Source organism: Mytilus trossulus, chromosome 10 (assembly GCF_036588685.1).
Source record: "Mytilus trossulus isolate FHL-02 chromosome 10, PNRI_Mtr1.1.1.hap1, whole genome shotgun sequence".
Taxonomy (NCBI): Eukaryota; Metazoa; Mollusca; class Bivalvia; order Mytilida; family Mytilidae; genus Mytilus; species Mytilus trossulus.
Window position 1 is genome coordinate 47,900,812 of NC_086382.1, and position 18,855 is coordinate 47,919,666.

Genomic DNA, 18,855 nt, shown 5'->3' on the forward strand with positions numbered 1-18,855 from the left:
CAGAGGGACAGTCAAACTCATAAATCGAAAATAAACTAACAACGCTATGGCTAAAAAAAAAAAGACAAACAGACAAACAATAGTACACATGACAGTGATGATGACAAAACAAAGAAAATTAAGAATAATCAACAAGAACCCACCAAAAACTAGGGGTGATTGCAGGTGCTCTGGAAGGGTGGGCAGATCCTGCTCAACATGTGGCACCAGTCGTGTTGCTTATGTTATAATCCGGTGAATAGTCTAAGTCGGTAGGTCACAATCATGAAAGGGAAGGGGATTGTAGTTATGACTTAAGGAACATATACGATATCATTTGTGAAACGGTTATTCCATAACGGTCAACCAACTCGTGATGGCGTCCGTAAAACTTACGAAGGGATGATTTCAACTTCACCCTTTGGAACGCTTGGTTTAATAGCTTCATTGTGAAAACTTGATAGGAAATGCAATCAGGGAAATATCGTATCAATTGGGAGATATATACCCCGTATGCAGGTGCTGCTGAAATGTTGCTACTTAGAAATGGAAAGTTCACAATTGGAAAGCTGAACACATCTCTTTTGTCGTAAAGTTTTGTTTTCCACCAATCCTCATTGTCAAATTATAGATGTAAGTCAAGACATGAGACCGACTTAACTATATCTGTTGTGTCCTTTATCTCTTGCTCGATGGAATAGATGCGTTCAACATAATCACAAAATTTTGAAATATTTAGTGAAAGAACGTCATCTATATAGCGGAGCGAGTTATATATATATATATAAGGATATTGCTAACTACTTATCTTTCTTGCTAAGAAGTTTCTGTATGAAGTCAGCCTCATAATAATAAAGAAACAAGTCGGCAAGAAGAGGGGCACGATTGGTTCCCATTGGAATGCTGACAGTCTGATGAAAACACGTCTTCCGAACGTAACAAATATGTTGTCAATCAAAAAATCAAGCATCTTGATATGTCAGTTTCAGAGAATTTTTTGTTTGAATCAGAGTGATCCTGTAGAAAGTAGGTTTTATCCCTCCCTAAGACAAGATACTTGTATCTACGTTGGCCATTCTTTTTTATAAAACAGAACAATACCAACTCTTTCAATTTGTCTTTTAGTTTGGAATGTGGAAAACTTGTGAAAAGTGTAGAAAAGTCAAAAGTTTTAATTCTACTAGTATTGCAAGATGAAAGAGAGTTAGATAGTATGTACTCTAAAAGATCTTTGGAATTTTTAAGTATCCACATCTGATTCACGCCACCTCTAGAATAGGTATAGTGTCACAATAACTTTGAAGCCCGTCTTTGATTGCTGAAAAAATAGATGTTAATATAATTTAGAAAGAGGTTTCGTGGAGCTCTTGGAAGACCCAGTAGTATACCGTTGTTTTAAGGACACTTATGTAGTTTAGATATCAAATACAGTGATGGAAGATCTAGTTCTTCATCTTTGGTTGAAATTCCAAAGGAACATAGAACAGACCTATCCTTATCCAGAATTTCCTCTTTGGTGAGTGTCAGAAGGGTATATGTTGAGTTTCCAAGTGAAGTGTCAATACCTTATTCGTTTATCAAGCAGTTAATGTAACGAGTTTTACACACAAAAACGATGTTATTGAGGGCTTTATCTGCGGGGACAATAACATATTTGTCGTGGAGGCAGGATAAGTGTAAGGATAAAATGCTTATATCTCGAAAACTGAAGCACTTATAACCGACCTGACAGGAATGATAATCAGCAAGAAAAGGTATATCGCCTACAGATAAAATAGCGAATGGAATGTGAGACAACCCGAAAAAAATAGCAGATAAAACCTGACTACCAAATTCGAAGCAATTATTCCTTAATTGGAGTTTAAATAGTTATTTGTACCTGTTTTTTTTTATTATTATTTTTTAGGAGACTATCATTTGATAGAATCTTTTGATAGTAAAAATACGAAATTGTAGATTGATCTCTTATTTGAGTTTTTGTCCTTGAAAGTGGGTTTATCCATGATCATAACTAAAACCATTATTTAAACGATACAGAGAAATATTGTAAATTTAAAAGATCTGGTGAGCGCAATAAGATCTTCAAAAATATAAGTAAAAAACAATGCTGAATTTGATAACTACATGACTAGTTTCAGAAGCTAGTGCCCATCAACGATTTTATTTTGTCCAAGTTTAGGATCTTTTTATGTATTACAAAAATTATGAGCAACAAAATATGGGAATATAGCAAACATGTTGGCAAAATAAGATCTACAAGTAATCAACATGGTTGAGCTTGTCATTTGATCATTGGCACTTGCCAGAAAGTTTTTGGAAGTTTTGAATTTTTATTGCTGACTAAAAGTTGCGTTTCAGATGCATGACAACTTAACTAAAATTGTTTCTTTTGTAAATGAGAATTTGCAAATCGTTTATTGCTAAACGTCAAGTGGCAAGCTAGCAAATGTAACATATGTTTAATATTCACAATGCATGTTCTGTGATTTTCATTCAATGGTTCACAATTTGGGCATAACTTTCTCTCTCCTACACTCCAGAGTATCTCAACAATACAGGTGAGCATTTTTAAAAGCTAGCTAGTATTTAATTGTCAACTACAGCTGACTTATCTAGGAAGACCGCCTCGCATATCGTCCTTGGATAGATTTTTATCTTTAACGTGGTAAGTTTTGTTTTCTAGGTGTTGATTATTTACTTTTATTATCAATATTTCGGACTACTTATTATTGACATACATATAGATTCTAAAATAACAACCTTTATGCGTTGTTATTAGTCCAATAATAAAGAGCGCTGATATATGTGTAAAGGTGATTTAATATTGACCATTAACAATATTTATACATAGCATTATGTCATTACACTATAAGTACTACACACCACACACACCAAATTTATGTCAACAAACCAGCATATATTTATACATGATTTGTCAGGAGAAATTGAGACACGAAGCGAAGACATCATAGGACCCTATTATATTATTTATGATTCTTAGATCTTGATTGTAGTACATACTTTTCTGACGTAATAGATTATAACAGAAAACAAAAAAATACCGAATACCGAGAAAAAAGTTAAATAAATCCAACAATTAAACCAAGTGCATGACTATATTAAACAATGTAATGAATAGATTAACAAACGTTATAATCGCGAATTCATATACGTTTTTACGAAGAAAATGGGGGTTCAGATAAAGGCAACAGTAGTATACCGCTGTTCAAAACTCGTAAATCTATGGACAAAAAACAAAATTGGGGTGACAAACTAAAACTGAGGAAACGCATTAAATATAAGCGGAGAACAACGACACAACATTAAAATGTAACACATACAGAAACGGACTAAGCATTAGAAAAAATCCGATGAGAATAACAAATAGATTAACATCAAAACCAAATACATGAATTTGGTATAGAAAAGTATCGTGACACGTCTTATAGTAATGTGAATTCACACTCAAATATAAGAGAAAACAAACGACACAACGGAAACACAACGTTAAAATGTTACACATACTAAAACGAACAATGATATAACAATGGCCATATTCCTGACTTGGTACAGGACATTTTTAAAGATAAAAATGGTGGGTTGAACCTGGTTTTGTGGCTTTGTGGCATGCCAAACCTCGCACTTTAATGGCAATGTTTGAAAAAACATTGAAATGACAACATAATATTACAGTACTACAATACATATTAGACAAAGAAACATTTGATTAATAGATAACAAAAGGCATCAGAATTACAATTCAATACGCCAGAAACGCATCTCGTCCAGACAAGACTCACCAATGACGCCCAGATATAAAAGATCGAAAGTAAAAAAAAAGTACAAAGTTGTACAGCACTGAAGATCAAAAGTTGAAAAAGGTTGTGTCAAATACGGCTATGTTTTTCTGATTGGGATAACAACATGCCTATTATTTAGAATAATTTATGCTATTGCAAACAGTAAATTTTATCAAAAGAATATAAAAGATATACATAATGAAATTGAAGTATTAACTAATTACAGAAAACAAAACCCGAATACATAATACAAAGACCAACACAGAAAAATAGACACACCCAAAAAAAAATCATAAAATGACGTCACATACGAAGTAGTGAAAGGGCACACAAATTACAGTTGAATTTCTGAAACAGCACAAAAAATGACGTCAGATTTGAAAAAACTATCTCAAAAGTAAGATATAATTCTAATATGACGTCCTTATTACGCTTTGTAAACAAAGCCGTGTTCTAATGAGCATAAAAATATGTTTGACACATGCGCACGAACTTACTGTGTATTTTAACGTTATTTCCATCGCTATCCTTTAAAATGTATACATTTAAACAGCTAGCATAACTTTTTTTTATTAAATAATTTTATAAAACAACATATATTTACCCTGCTCATAGTTTTTACACTTATCAAATATGAAATGTAATGCACAAACTCCTCGGTGAGGAAACGGGAAAAGCCAAACATTTTTACAGTATTTTCGTACGCTTCGACCTACAAATTACTGTATTTGTCCTATTAGAATCGAAATAATTCCTCCGTGTCATGCTCTATGCTCATTTTAACATGGGTAGGCATTATATTTGACCACATTTTACACCTCGCTAACGCTCAGTGTAAAATATCGACAAATATAATGCCTATCCATGTTAAAATGAGCATAGAGCATGACACGAAGGAATTATTTCTTAATTAGGATTGATTTAAGATTATAATAGAACTAAATACTGATATTTCATTTATACAAAATGCACATTGCAATACTTATTAATAGCAATTAACTATATTATATAACTATATATATGTCCAGTTTGTTTGGAATCTTCCTTCAAACGTAAAACATCGTACAGATTACGTTGAACAAAATCAAATCTAATAAATGAAGGCGGTGATTAATTTTCTTTACCATAACACATGAATATAATAAAAAAAGACGTCAACAAATGTCACAAAATCCGATGAGAATTAAAAATATATCATCAATCTAAATACATGAATTTGGGATAGATAAGTACCGTAACACGTCTTAAAGTAATGCAAATTCATACTCAGCAAAACAGTCACAATCGGGAATAAATCACCCTCGGTAATGAAAAGATTAGACGACGTAATAACAAACCATAATCTACGATGTTCAATACCTAGCCAAACTTACCAGTTGATTTTTCGACAGTTTTTCAAGAATAAATCGAACACATAAATTGTAGTGTGGTATACTGTGTATATCATAATACCATTTCAATAGCTGTTGTTATAAAGAAATAAAGATTATTTTTTTGGTCATCATACTCAATATGTTTTTATACACTCAACCTGCATCATCAACATTTCGTCTGAAATTATAGCATTGGTTATGTTGCCTAAAATGAATCGAATCATGTGTGTACAGAACAAATTAGTCATATCTAATTACAGTTATTACAACAACAAAAACCAACAAAAAAACTGTATTTCGACCGGCACCAAAAAGACATTAAACGTCGAAATGTGCACATGGTACAGTACAAGTTATACCAATAATCTTATGACACGAGAAAATAATGCTTCCCATTTAAAATCTTAAAAATAAAATTTTCAATCGATACGATTTGTTAAGAGTCTAATCAACACCAGTTTTTTTGTGACATGTCAATGTATATTTGCAGAGTTTATAAGATGGCTTTGTATAATACAATCCTGATCGCAGTATCTGGTATTCTTATAGGATTTTTTTTTCTACCAGTTAAAAAAGATGTAGTCCTCGATGTAAAGTTAAATACAACGTACGACTATATTATTGGTAAGTATATAAAATGAGAATGGAAATGGGGAATATGTATATTACCTACTTATGCAGAAGCAGGTAGAACACAATGTTTCCTGAATTTAGTCAGCTGTTGTACTGAAAAAAAGTAAAATCACAAAATAAATTCTGAACTCTGAGGAAAATTCAACACGAAAAGTCCATTATCAGATGACAAAATAAAAGCTCAAATACATTAAACTAATGGATAACATTCTTAACTTGGTTACAGGCATTTTCTTATGAATAGTTATCAAAGGTACCAGGCTTATAATTTAATACGCTAGACGCGCGTTTCGTCTACATACGAATCGTTAGTGACGCTTAAATTAAAATAGTTATAAAGCCACACAAGTAAAAAAGTTGAAGAGCAGTATATAATTGAGGACCTAACAAATAGTTGTACCAAATACGGCTAAGATTATCTATGCTATTGAAATAGTAAATTTATCAACAAAAAGACAGTTTTTCTTATAGTAGACTGAAAACCTTAAGTCAATACATTATTGTTACGATCTAAACTGATTTAGCCAAGAGACTAAACACAGAAGGCTACAGTCCAATTTTGTTAAGAAAAGACTTCCACTTGAGCCGTTTTCAATCTGCAGAATGTTTTGAATATACTTAATTGTGCTAAATATGAATATATTAAACCCCCAAAATCCATTCCAATTTTCAAATGTTTTTCCAATTTATTTGCTAACAATTTACTGAAATATTAATGCTCAAGTTTTTGTATAAACATTTAAACTTTCTTGAAAGTTTAGCGAAACTGAAATGATATAATTTATCTGAAATGTAAAGTTGAATTATCGTTCGTTATATTATTATCATATTTTCTTTAAGTTGGTGCTGGTTCATCTGGAGCAGTGATAGCAAATAGACTTTCGGAGGATCCGGAAATATTGGTGTTATTGGTAGAAGCAGGAGGTTCCGAATATGGTAATGAAGATATCAGTACACCTATTAAAGCTGCAGCCGTAGAAAACACGAAGGATGATTGGGCTTTTTATACTGTTTCACAGAAATACTCACATAAAATGAAGCAAGACCAGGTATTGCTATCTACCATTCAATTATCATTTAATTGTTTATACGAAGACAAATTATGAGCTTGGTCACTGAGAAATGAACAGGTGATTATGTTTATCTTATTTTAACTTTCCGTAACAGACAACACAATATTATCACACACTATATTATATATCTAAACTGCTACAGCAAAGACAAGAAATTAAAATTATGGAGGGCTAACCGTTTTGCATTTTCTCTTCGTATTTCTCCGAACACCATATTATAAGTGTTTTTGCGTATTGTATATGATACATTATATGGGATGTGATGAGGAACACATGTTCATATTCTTTGAAATATGAAAATGCAACTTCCCCCCCCAAAAAACCCACATGCTTTTGAACTTTTGATTTTTGTTGACTTTTTCTTCGTTTTTTTTGGTGTTGATTCTGTAGAATTGTTTGCATTTGAGGTTTGAATAGGTCAATTCTTTTTGTAAAATTTCTCAGAGTAATAATTTTAACTCTAGAAAAGTTTTTGGCCCAGAGGTAAAGTCCTTGGAGGATCTAGCAGTATAAACTATCTCGCTTACGTCAGAGGAAGTAGATATGATTATGACAACTGGGAAAACGAAGGGTGTACAGGATGGAGCTATAAAGATGTCCTACCATTCTACTTAAAGATTGAGGATATTCAGGCTCCTCGATTGTATGATTCAGGTTCGTGCTTGAGTAATTTCCCATTGAAAGTTTCTCTATACATTTTCGTTTTTTGATAACTTTTTATCATTATTAATCGTACAAACCTCGCATCTTAAACCTTCAAGGAGTTGTTACAAATGATTATCTATTGATAGTCTGTAAATAAAATCATCAAAACTATATTTCTGAACGTCATATGAAATTAAACTTTTAAATGCACAGCAATAATGATATAGCATACACGCCAAATCATTCAAAAGAGATAAATTTAGATGACAGTTTCTGATGAGGAATACACAAATCACAGAATAAGAAAATAGAAAGGGCTTAACATTATCTGTATCCTCCATTTTATTTCTTTTATTATTATTATTGTTCAATCTATTCTTAAATTTTTATTATTATATTCCTCAGACAACCTAAAGTCATTGTTCTTCCCACAAACTATATCCCTTGTCAAGAATTTATTTTATTCCACATGATATCCTTTCTGAATACTTTCTAAATTGTAATTGTTTTACTACACAGATTATCATTCAAGAGGAGGCTACTTAGGTGTTAGTGAAGTAAGAAATACGCCACTTCCAGAAATTTATAAACAAGCTGCGCATGAAATCGGTATAGAACATGTTGACTTGAATGGAGAAAATCAATTAGGTAGACTATTTCAAATATTAGTAGGTTCCGTACGGTGACATGTAGTTGTTAATGCCTGTGTCATTTTGGTGTTTTTTGGAAAGTTGTCTCATTGGCAATCATACCACATTTTCTTTTTTTTATATCAGTTGCGATATTTGATATGAACGATTTTTCACAAATTATTGGCTGCTTGTACCTAAACATGCTGAATGTGCCTATTTTTATTAATATGATAATGTCGAATGATTTAATACACACACACTGCGAGTTTATCCGTTCATCGTTCTGATCACCAAATCGAGTAAAGGGTCGTGTTTATTTTAACAATAGAATGATAAGATGTGATAAGATGTTCAAATAACTATGACCCCAAAATCTTTAATTTTTGTCTTGTAAATCCAAATATTCATTAATATAGAAAATATTCATTAATATAGAAAATGACCAGTTGCATATTCCGACATAGGACAAGATGTTTTAAGATTTACATTCATATTTGAAATAAGATTTTTAAATGAGGATGATAAAATAATAAAGAGTTTACACAAAATACTAAAATAAAGTCAGGTATTGAATTATAAATACTAGTTTGTTAACCAGAAATAGAAATGTTTTTACATTTTTGCAGGTTTTTCATACATGCAGTCGTCGATGAAGAATGGTGAACGTTCCAATACAGCAAAAGCTTACTTAAGACCTGTTATCAATAGATCTAACTTACACATAAGTATCAATACATTTGTAACAAAGGTACTTTATTTAAATCAAAAAGAATATCCCACGGTTTTATTTGACGTGAGTGAATGCTACCCTTGTTTCATACACGCAGATACTTTGTGGAAATTTTAACAAAACATTCCATTTGAATGACATGCTAGGCTAGACGATCTTCATTTAGTCATGGTGGTTAAAATTCACTTTACAAATACGCCAATATTGTATGTGGTTTAAATTCCATGTGAGCTATGTTTTGTTTTTGTACAATTATTTGTCTGTTTCCTTTTTAGCCATAGTGCTGTCAGTTGGTTTTAGACTTATAAGTTTTAATGTTCCTTTTATAGCTTTCGTCTCCTTTTTATAAAAGAGTCTTGAAGTCCTTAGATGTTAACGAGACAATAGACACAACTTATATTTCAACAGGTATTACTTGACGGTAAAAAGGCTATCGGTGTAGAGGTTATTAAAGACAACAGAAAACTGAATCTTTATGCGAATAAAGAAGTTATCCTATCTGCCGGAGCCATCAACAGTCCTGTTGTTTTAATGTTATCTGGAATTGGTCCGAAAAACCATCTCACAAAATTAAAGGTATGTGTTTTAGAGTTTATGATAGCAATTATTTTGTACACATGCATCTTCATTCATTGAAATTGAGTAAATAAAACAGGTCTAATTAACTGCATAAACATAAAATGAAATTATGAAATGAAAAGGAAGCAACGACATCGACTTAACTTCACATTTTAAACTACTAGTTTAAACTATTATAGAACACTGTAGTAATATTTCAATGATTGTAATGATAAAATTACATCAATTTAAAAATTTATCATTACGTCTGAATCGTTTTGGATGGTCACAGCATAAACTGTTTTTAGTTATTTTCTGAGCGATTATTTCCTGTTAACCGAAATATCTACGTTGTGTATAAATATCTGCAAGATATAGAAGTTTTTAAACAATTTTCTAACAATCTTCTTCCAGATTCCTGTTGTTGCTGATTTACCAGTTGGTGAAAATCTTCAGGATCACTATCAAATTTTCATGAAATTTTTAATAAACAAACCTTACAGTCCTGGCTCTGATGCAACAGCCTCGTTGTGGAATAACCTACTGTATCATTTATTAGGAAAAGGTAAATAGCTACAGTTATTAACATATTCTTTGAACATTCCTTTTGTTACACAGAAATTCTTTATGTCATCTTTTGTTTCACGTTCCAACGCTGTAAATAAGTCAATAGAAGTATATCATGCATATCGCTGTTCAAAAGTCATAAATCGATTAAACTGAAACAAATCCGCGCCACAAAACAAAACCGAGGGAAACGCACCAACTTTAAGAGGAATACAACGTAACAACAGAAACACTTTAGTACTTCAAAAGTTAGCGCCAACATACATAGAAACAGACTATTTGACAAAACTGACATATTCCTGACTTGTGTGATACACATTTATTTGTTTTAAATACAGGTGTTATGACCTCAAGTGGTTTGGAAGGGCATATTTTCGGTAGGATGAAAGACAGAAACAAGAAAGAACCGCTGTATCCAGATTATCAGCTTGAGTTTTTCAGCAATGCACAAGATGATGGATTTATAGATAATGGTCTTCCACTGAATCACAATAAGTCCGTACGTACTATTTGTTTTGCTTTAAAAAATATCAATTAAGAATAAACTTACCGCAAGTATAAAATATATCCAATATTCATATGTTTAAAAGCGAGAGATTGAGACCATATTCACCAAATGATGTTGAAAATCGAAATGCTGAATTTGAAAGTCAGCGCCCAACTTGAAATGTTCGAATGGATTGGAAATTTGGATCTCAAATGATGCTATTTTTTTCTAAAAGGCTTGACATTTACGTTAAAGAGTCAGTAAAAAACTATCAAGTATCAAAGAATAAAAAGATTAAAAAAAGCAGCCATTTTCGAACTTTCAAAAACAACTCTATCAAGCTTTTTCTGAAGAGTATATCGAAAAGCAAAAAAGTAGTAATACTAAGCTTCATACCTTAATTGATAGGGAAAATGAATTGTTTAGATAATAAAAGATAATTTGAAGATGATAAATATGATGTTATTACATTCTTATTTCAAATACAATGTAACTACAGTTTGGATTTGTTTTATAAGGTAATAGAACTTTTACAACAAAGATCCAGTTCTATGGAGTTTACAGTGGTTGTCATTCAACAGCATCCGAAATGTTCAGGTTATGTACGACTTCAGAGTACTGATCCATTCGATTACCCCGAGATTGACCCAAATTATCTATGCGAATATGATGACGTAAAAACTCTTCTATCTGGTAAGTATTTAATATTTGCTAGTTGTAATTGAGTGAACTAGTAAAAAGCAGCATCGAAACCAGGGGCGGATCCAGGGTTTCCAGTTAGGGGGGGCGCAAATTTTTATTTTCGCCGAGCGGAGCGAGGCGAAAAAATTTTGGAGTTTTTTTTAGGTAAAATTTTTGAAATATTCTAAAGGGGTGAAATGTAGATATCTCGAACTATTGTGTGTTAAAATTAGCGAGGAATTAAAGTTTCAAGCTGAAACCGCCTTAATCCACACATGACAACAATCTACAGATAGACGGGCGGACAGATCCCAATTGCTCACCTGACTAATATATTTTTCAAACGATTGTCAGCGATTTTTAATTGTCCTTTCATACTATCTGTTTTTTACTTTTTTGATTTTCGGAGGTCGTGCCAGACTTTACTGTGTTCGCCACAAACAACTAAAATCAGAATGAGATGCATTTACGCAGTTATATTTATTTTCTTTGGATCCCAAGCATACAGTAATACGGTACAGAATTCGGCTAAATATTTAGGTTGCAAGTGAGAAATAAATATAGACACAGAGATACAAATTAATAAACTAACCTTTCTCTTGAAACAGTATTTCTATCTTTCATTACGGATATTATAAAAGAATCTCACCTGCCGACTCTTTTCTTGACCATGTCATGATGAAATTGTGAAAGTGAGTATAAAGGGATGTTTTGGAACTTCGATTATCAAACAAATTGATTATATAAACCGCAAATACAATGTAACATTTGTTTTTACTTTAACTGCTAAAATCCTATTGTATTTGTCATCAAACGCAGCTTTTTGGGGTGTGCGGTGGTGTTCGGTGGTGAAAAGACCCACCCCTCCGCGTTTGACACCTTCCTTTGAAATTATTTATCTGAGAACTTTAATAAAGCGTAGGTCAGTTGATTAGTAATCACGTTGATTCTGTTAAACTGACTGTTTATATATTTTGAATGTAAAAAAAGATTAAATTGTCTCTTCTGATACTTAAATATGTTGAAGTCAACCCATGCTTTGCAAATTTTAGGGGGGGCGCACGCCCGCCACGCCCCCGCCTAAATCCGCCCCTGGAAACCAATTAAAATTATGAATGAAAACGTTAATGAACCGAAATATGCGTTTAACAAACATATTAGAATAATCATATTGATAGGAACAAAACAATATACCAGGCATGTTGAACCAATCAAAACGACAAAAGATAACATAGTGTAGAATATCTAATTTCAAATACTGAAATGTTTAAGCCGAACAAAATCAACTAATTATATATAAGTATTATTAAAAGTTTGATATCTCTGTGGATTGCTTCGCTCTAGCCTACTATAAGGTAATGTGTGTTCATGTGGTTGTTGATTTAGTATTGTAAATGTGGTATTTTTAGATATTGATTGATATAAAATAGAAGTAATGGATTCAGAAGACAAATTTGTTCACTTTACGCGTTGAAAAATTGAACGTTTACCTTTCTATATGAATCTAACAAACGAAAGTTCATTTTTTGTAAGAACTTGACATCTTTATAAGCACGAATTGCATTTCTCTGAATTATACAAAATAGTTTTGTAATATTTTTCTGTCTTCAAAGTTTTTAGTTCGAATACCGCACGTTGCAGGTTCGCTCGCCTTCAATCTTAATTGATTAGGAATGTCAGTTTTACTCCCGTAGGTTGAGGGCTTTCTCTGAGTAATCCGGTTTCGTTCACCAATAAACTGACCTGCACAAAATAGCACACTAGTGCCCAAAGTTGCGTTTAACACCAATCAATTAACCAATCAATCAAATTAATTATGTGATGAGTATCAGTAAAATAATTGAAATGTAAATAAGGTTTTTAAAAAAGAAACAAATCTTCAGATTTGAAATAGCTAAACTTCATTTGTTTATATCAGATTAGTACGTCACCAATTGAGGCCTTCTCCTCAATGTAGATTGAGCACATTCAAGTTTCAGTCTTTAATTTGAACCGATTGGTGGTCTAACACCCACGATCGTATGCAATTTAGGAAAGCATGTTTCCTCAAAACCTCAGATAAGTTGTAAAAATATGACAACATCACAAGTATAATGTAATCAAATGATTGAAAAAAAGAAGTTAGGTCATGTATGACACCATCAATACTGTTATGATGTTTTGCATTATATTTTTACAAGTTTATTAAAAAAAATTGTGAGTTTAACCATTTTCTTGAAATATGTAGCTATTTTATGTATTCAATTAAAGAATCAGTTTTGCAGATTTCAGAACATGCATGAATAAAACGTTTAATTTTTTTTTATTTTAACAGGTATTAGAATAATTCGTAAATTGGAAAAGACCAAAGCTTTTAAAGAAATAGGTGCAACTCATAATAGAATGGATTTTAAGGGTATCTGTGACACAGAAGAGTTTGACTCCGATGAGTACTGGGAATGTATTATACGACACTGGGGTATGACAGGATACCACCCGGCATCAACATGTCGCATGGGTTCGGAGACAGACCCTACTTCTGTTGTGGATCCAAAACTAAGGTCTGTTTAATGCTTTGTTTTAAACAGATTATTTCTACAAATAATTTTATTTAAAAAGTGTTTTTGTGTGTAACGACTATGATAACATAAAAATAACCAATGAATGTAAACCAGGTTACGGTTGACAAATGAAATAACCGCGTACAAACCTAAGTATTCAAAAATTCTAGTGCAATGTTCATTTAAGCTTTTAATCTTAAGTTTACGAATCAAACCCTATTACTGATATATTGATACTGATAAAGACAATTTCAAAATCCACTGTATTGCAAAGGTTATTTAAAGGCAAGCATCTCATAATAAAAATAAGAATCATAGACTACAGCCTGCTTTTATACCAATAGATTCAATCTTTTAAAAAACCAAATGCTAACATCACTAGGAGCAGCAGTTAGTTGTCATAGAAACTCAAGAAAGATAAACAATCTACCACTTTAATTTATAAAAGTGACAATCTAGTTTTAAAAGAGTATTATCGGTTTGTGACGAAAAACTTTCTTTAGTCGTTCTCGAGTTAATTTTTAAAAAGGGGAAGTGTTTGTTACTACATTAAATTTTCACAGTTTTGATTCAAGAAAGATTTAAAAAATGTTACCGTAAACTCGATAGTGCGTAGCAATATAATTTATGTAACAAACATTTATCATTTGATGTAAAAGGAATTATTTTGTGAAACATTATCCAATGAAAGGAAAGTAAATTGAAATATGTAAATATTAACTAAATGCTAATTGTACTCAATAAGAAAACAAACTATGAAAGAATATCGTTTTCAACTTAGTATAATTCTGTAACAAAAAGTTCAGCGGGAAAGAAAATGTACATGGCGATACCAAATACTCGGGAATCCTTTCATATAGAAAAATACTGACAAAAAGGTTTTCATGAAATGTAAAAATTCAAGTGGGATGGTCGTCTAAAAATAAACAAAAAACATATTTAGAGAGCTAGTTAATTCAACTTTCGTTTTTTGTTTCAACTACTACATGCTGAAAGAAGAAATATTTAAACGTATCGCCATTTAATTTAATGGTGATGTATAAATGGATACTTGGTGTCAAAAAATTTATCAAAATAATTTTGTAACAAAGAACTGTCCAAGCTGAATATCAGTTGTAGTTAAATATTTCCCAACAATTTGGCCTCTTATAATATTTACAGGGTTAAAGGCATATCAGGATTACGTGTTGCTGATGCTTCTGTGATGAGACATTTAACATCAGGAAATACAAATGCCCCGTGTATAATGATTGGCGAGAAAGCTGCAGATCTAATTAGAGGCAAAGATACTGTCAAGGCATTCAGGGATAAGATTGAACATTTGAAATTATAAACATGATAATGCAAACTGTTTTTAAATAACATTATGCTAATGCAGTGTTAACTGAAATGCATTCCAAGTATGGACATTAGGATGTCAAACAATGCCATAGAAGTTTTCGGTAGTCACAGTTGTACAACTTCTGCATGTGATTATATTTCTTTGATGAATCATAATGTTAAATACGTATACTTTTCATTTTATATATAAAGAAATATCAAAAGGTATTGATAATGCATTTTCAAATTTACAATGATATATGTCTTCAATATTTGATTCGTCAGGTATGTTTGTTTTTGCATTTTCTGCTTTCAAATGTCAATCAGTTATTTCTACAAACAAATATCAGAGTCATACTTTATTTTACATGTTAATGTATCTTGTAACACTAATTTAATGTGATAAATGAAAAAAAACTTGTATTAAAAAAAAAGAAATATCATTGTGGTAGTGTTGTTCTCATTTAGGCAAAAACTCCTTACCTTCCGGAGCACCTGAGATCACCCCTAGTTTTTGGTGGGGTTTGTGTTGTTTGTTCTTTCGTTTTCTATGTTGTGTCATGTATACTATTATTTGTCTGTTTGTCATTTTCATTTTTAGCTATGGTGTTGTCAGTTTGGTTTAGATTTATGAGTTTGACTGTCCCTTTGGTATCTTTCGTCCCTCTTTTAGGCAAAAACTGATATGCAGGATCATTTGACAATTTCTACCACATTGACTTATTTCTTTTACGTGTTTAATGAGATGTATATATGCGAGTGTAGGGGATGTCAGATCATCGTTTCTGTATTTCTACATCTTTATTTTTTAAAATTGATTAACCATTTCACTTTATTCTTAGACAAAGTGGTATCACACTTGTCATAAACATGCATGAATTACACACAGGTGTCAATACTTACACACCCACCGATAAGTTGACATGTCATGTATGTTTAAGCAGGGGATAATTAAGGGTAAGTTTAAGAAGTCAAGTCAAGCTGTGGTTAATCAGCGCCATAGATAATCAGATTCAGAAACAATACAATTATGTAGGCATTTTTTTCGTGACCTGGAGGGGGCGGTAAACCCGCCTCTGTTTAATCAGGTTGAATACATGATAAAAATGATGCGGCATACTTTCAATCAAACCCTCTTGTCCGTAATGGGAATTCATAATTAGGATCGGTTCATTTTTAAAAGTTTACTCTAAAAATACTCCAACTCATTTTTTTTCAAAAATTTAGAAATGATGGTTCGAAGATCTTCTTACAGAATTTGAACTAGCCTTTCATAGACGTTGTTCGATTGTCTCTTATTGTAGCTTTACACTGAAAATAGTTCTTTATCTTAATAGTGCACAGTAAGAATTTTAGAAAAGCTATTATTATACTGTCAACTAGTTTATTTGAACTTGTTTATCTTGGATGAATGATCGCTGCATATCGTCCTTGGATAGATACATATCTTTTACGTGTAAGTATTGTTTTCAATGTGCATATAATTTTACTTTTTCAATATTTCGTACTACATCGATGCTGATCAATGTTGATCAATTGAAGACAAGTAATCTGTATATTTTGATCCAGTCAAATCAAGCTGTGATTAATCAGCGCCATAGATAATCAGATTCAGAAACAATACAATTATGTAGGCATTTTCTTCGTGACTTGGAGGGGGCGGTAAATTCGCCTCTGGTTAATCAGGTTGAATACATGATAACAATGATGTGGCATACTTTCAATCAAACCCTCTTGTCCGTTATGGGAATTCATAATTAGGATCGGTTCATTTTTAAAAGTTTACTCTAAAATTACTCCAACTCATTTTTTTTTTTAAATGTAGTAATGATGGTTCGAAGATCTTCTTACAGAATTTGAACTAGCCTTTCATAGACGTTGTTCGATTGTCTCTTATTGTAGCCTTACACTGAAAATAGTTCTTTATCTTAATAGTTGCACAGTAAGCATTTTAGAAAAGCTATTATTATATTGTCAACTAGTTTATTTGAACTTGTTTATCTTGGATGAATGATCGCTGCATATCGTCCTTGGATAGATACATATCTTTTACGTGTAAGTATTGTTTTCAATGTGCATATAATTTTACTTTTTCAATATTTCGTACTACATCGATGCTGATCAATGTTGATCAATTGAAGACAAGTAATCTGTATATTTTGATATATATATATATATAGCTAGTTTAATATGACCATGGAGCAAGATTTGTTTAAGCATTTTGTATATACACATTATTATGTCACTGCATACTATAAATATCAAAAGTGTGGCAATAAACTGGTGCAGACATGTATAGTGTTAGAAATGTCTTCCACATAATATGTAGCATGCACTCTCTCATGTTGTGTTCACTTGTCTCTTAGATCTGGTTTATCCATATACTTCTCATACATGGTAGGTGAAATAAAAAAAAAAATCCTTCCTACCAATTTACGATTTTATATTTCTAGGCTCTCGGTGATAAAACTTGTGCTCGAAACAAAAAACTGCTTTGAATGGTTGATTTCTGATTCTGGGTTCAAAAATCTTGCTCAAAATTCGAATGAGGGCAAGGCCCGGAATTCCCTTTATTTCAACTTTTCGAGGTAAACCTTTAAATTTAAACTATACTTTATCTGGGTTTTGTTTACAAAACTTATATATATTTTTTTCAATATGTTATTGAATATGAATAGTAATTTTTAATTCAGTTTAAAAACAAAACAAGGAAATAATTGTACACTTTTTGAGCTAGTAATTGAAAACACAACTCAATAAATACATCGAGTCCGAAGCGTTTTCTGTATTAACCCTTACCAAGAACCCTCATACCAAAATAACATGAAAGCTTAGCGCTGTAAAACCAGGTTCAATCCACCATTTTCTTCATTTGAAAAGTCAAGAATATGACAGTTGTTGTCCAATCGTTTGATATGTGTTATTATTTGATTTTGCCATTTGATTAGGGACTGTTCGCTTAGAGGTTTCCTCGGAGTTCAGTGTTTTTTTCTTTTTAGGATGTATTAATACTTGGAGATGTGATGAGCTATGTTACTTCTTAGATTTTAAGCTCACCTGGCTCACAGAGCCAAGTGAGCGTTTCTCATTACTTCTCGTCCGTTGTCGTCGTACTTTTATCTTTAACTTTCACAGAAACTTCTCCGTTCGACGACTCATTGTAGTAAATACCATTTAATGAAGATCATTTCCAATGTATGCGTTTTTGCTTAATATCTTAAAATGACGATAGATAGATAGAAAATAATCAGATAGCCAATGCTTATTTTTAACGATGTTTAGTGTTCAAAAATAGTTTTGCATATCATCTGAAAAACTGTAATAGATAGATAGATAGATACTTTAAATAGCAAACATGATAAGCAAGACTAGATCCACAATAATTAGAGTCAATATGACTGAAATAGCTGTTAGAATTGTACTTCTTAAAAAAAGAGGGGCGACAGATATCAGAGGGGAAGTAAATGGTAACATATATAACAATGTTCACAATATTTTTGGCGAATATTGGTAATATCTTGAAAAAAGAAAGACACACATTTTTGATAGAAAAATATATTAAGCAACAAAGACAAGTTTATGAAATATCTCATATTTCTAAACCGGAAGTAGAGTATTATAGTAGATGTTTCCCGATTTGCTTCCGTACCAACCGTAGTACGAACTAGGAAAAGTCACTGAACTTAATTGAATTTTACAAGTAATGTTGACGATTTTATGTATCTTTATCAAAACGATTTATCTGCAACTTAGTATTAATTTCACGTAGATACTTTTTCGTATTTATAGCTAATGATAGCGCGTGTACTCGAGTATGCTTTTTTTCAAAGTAACTTT

The 18,855-nt window shown here is 31.8% G+C and overlaps 1 protein-coding gene across 2 annotated transcripts; it reads left to right on the forward strand.

Moving 5' to 3' along the window:
• Positions 1 to 2,490: 2,490 nt before the first annotated feature.
• Positions 2,491 to 15,335, forward strand: LOC134687516 (glucose dehydrogenase [FAD, quinone]-like). 2 transcript variants are annotated; one of them, XM_063547877.1, is made up of 12 exons: positions 2,491 to 2,644; positions 5,643 to 5,776; positions 6,626 to 6,834; positions 7,323 to 7,512; positions 8,023 to 8,151; positions 8,762 to 8,883; positions 9,274 to 9,441; positions 9,838 to 9,988; positions 10,329 to 10,489; positions 10,996 to 11,170; positions 13,473 to 13,698; positions 14,860 to 15,335. In XM_063547877.1, the coding sequence occupies exons 2-12, from the start codon at positions 5,653 to 5,655 to the stop codon at positions 15,029 to 15,031; spliced, it is 1,827 nt and encodes a 608-aa protein (XP_063403947.1). In that variant the 5' UTR covers positions 2,491 to 2,644; positions 5,643 to 5,652; the 3' UTR covers positions 15,032 to 15,335. The 2 variants fall into 2 exon arrangements, with proteins under 2 accessions (XP_063403947.1, XP_063403948.1); XM_063547878.1 differs by lacking the exon at positions 5,643 to 5,776 and having other exon boundaries at positions 2,493 to 2,644.
• Positions 15,336 to 18,855: the final 3,520 nt, after the last annotated feature.

Excerpts from the sequence above, each read along its gene's own strand:
- LOC134687516 (XM_063547877.1), top strand. The coding sequence starts at position 5,653 with ATGGCTTTGTATAATACAATCCTGATCGCAGTATCTGGTATTCTTATA. Across the intron at positions 5,777-6,625 it reads AACGTACGACTATATTATTG|TTGGTGCTGGTTCATCTGGA; the intron begins GTAAGTATATAA and ends ATTTTCTTTAAG. Across the intron at positions 8,884-9,273 it reads TCAATACATTTGTAACAAAG|GTATTACTTGACGGTAAAAA; the intron begins GTACTTTATTTA and ends ATATTTCAACAG.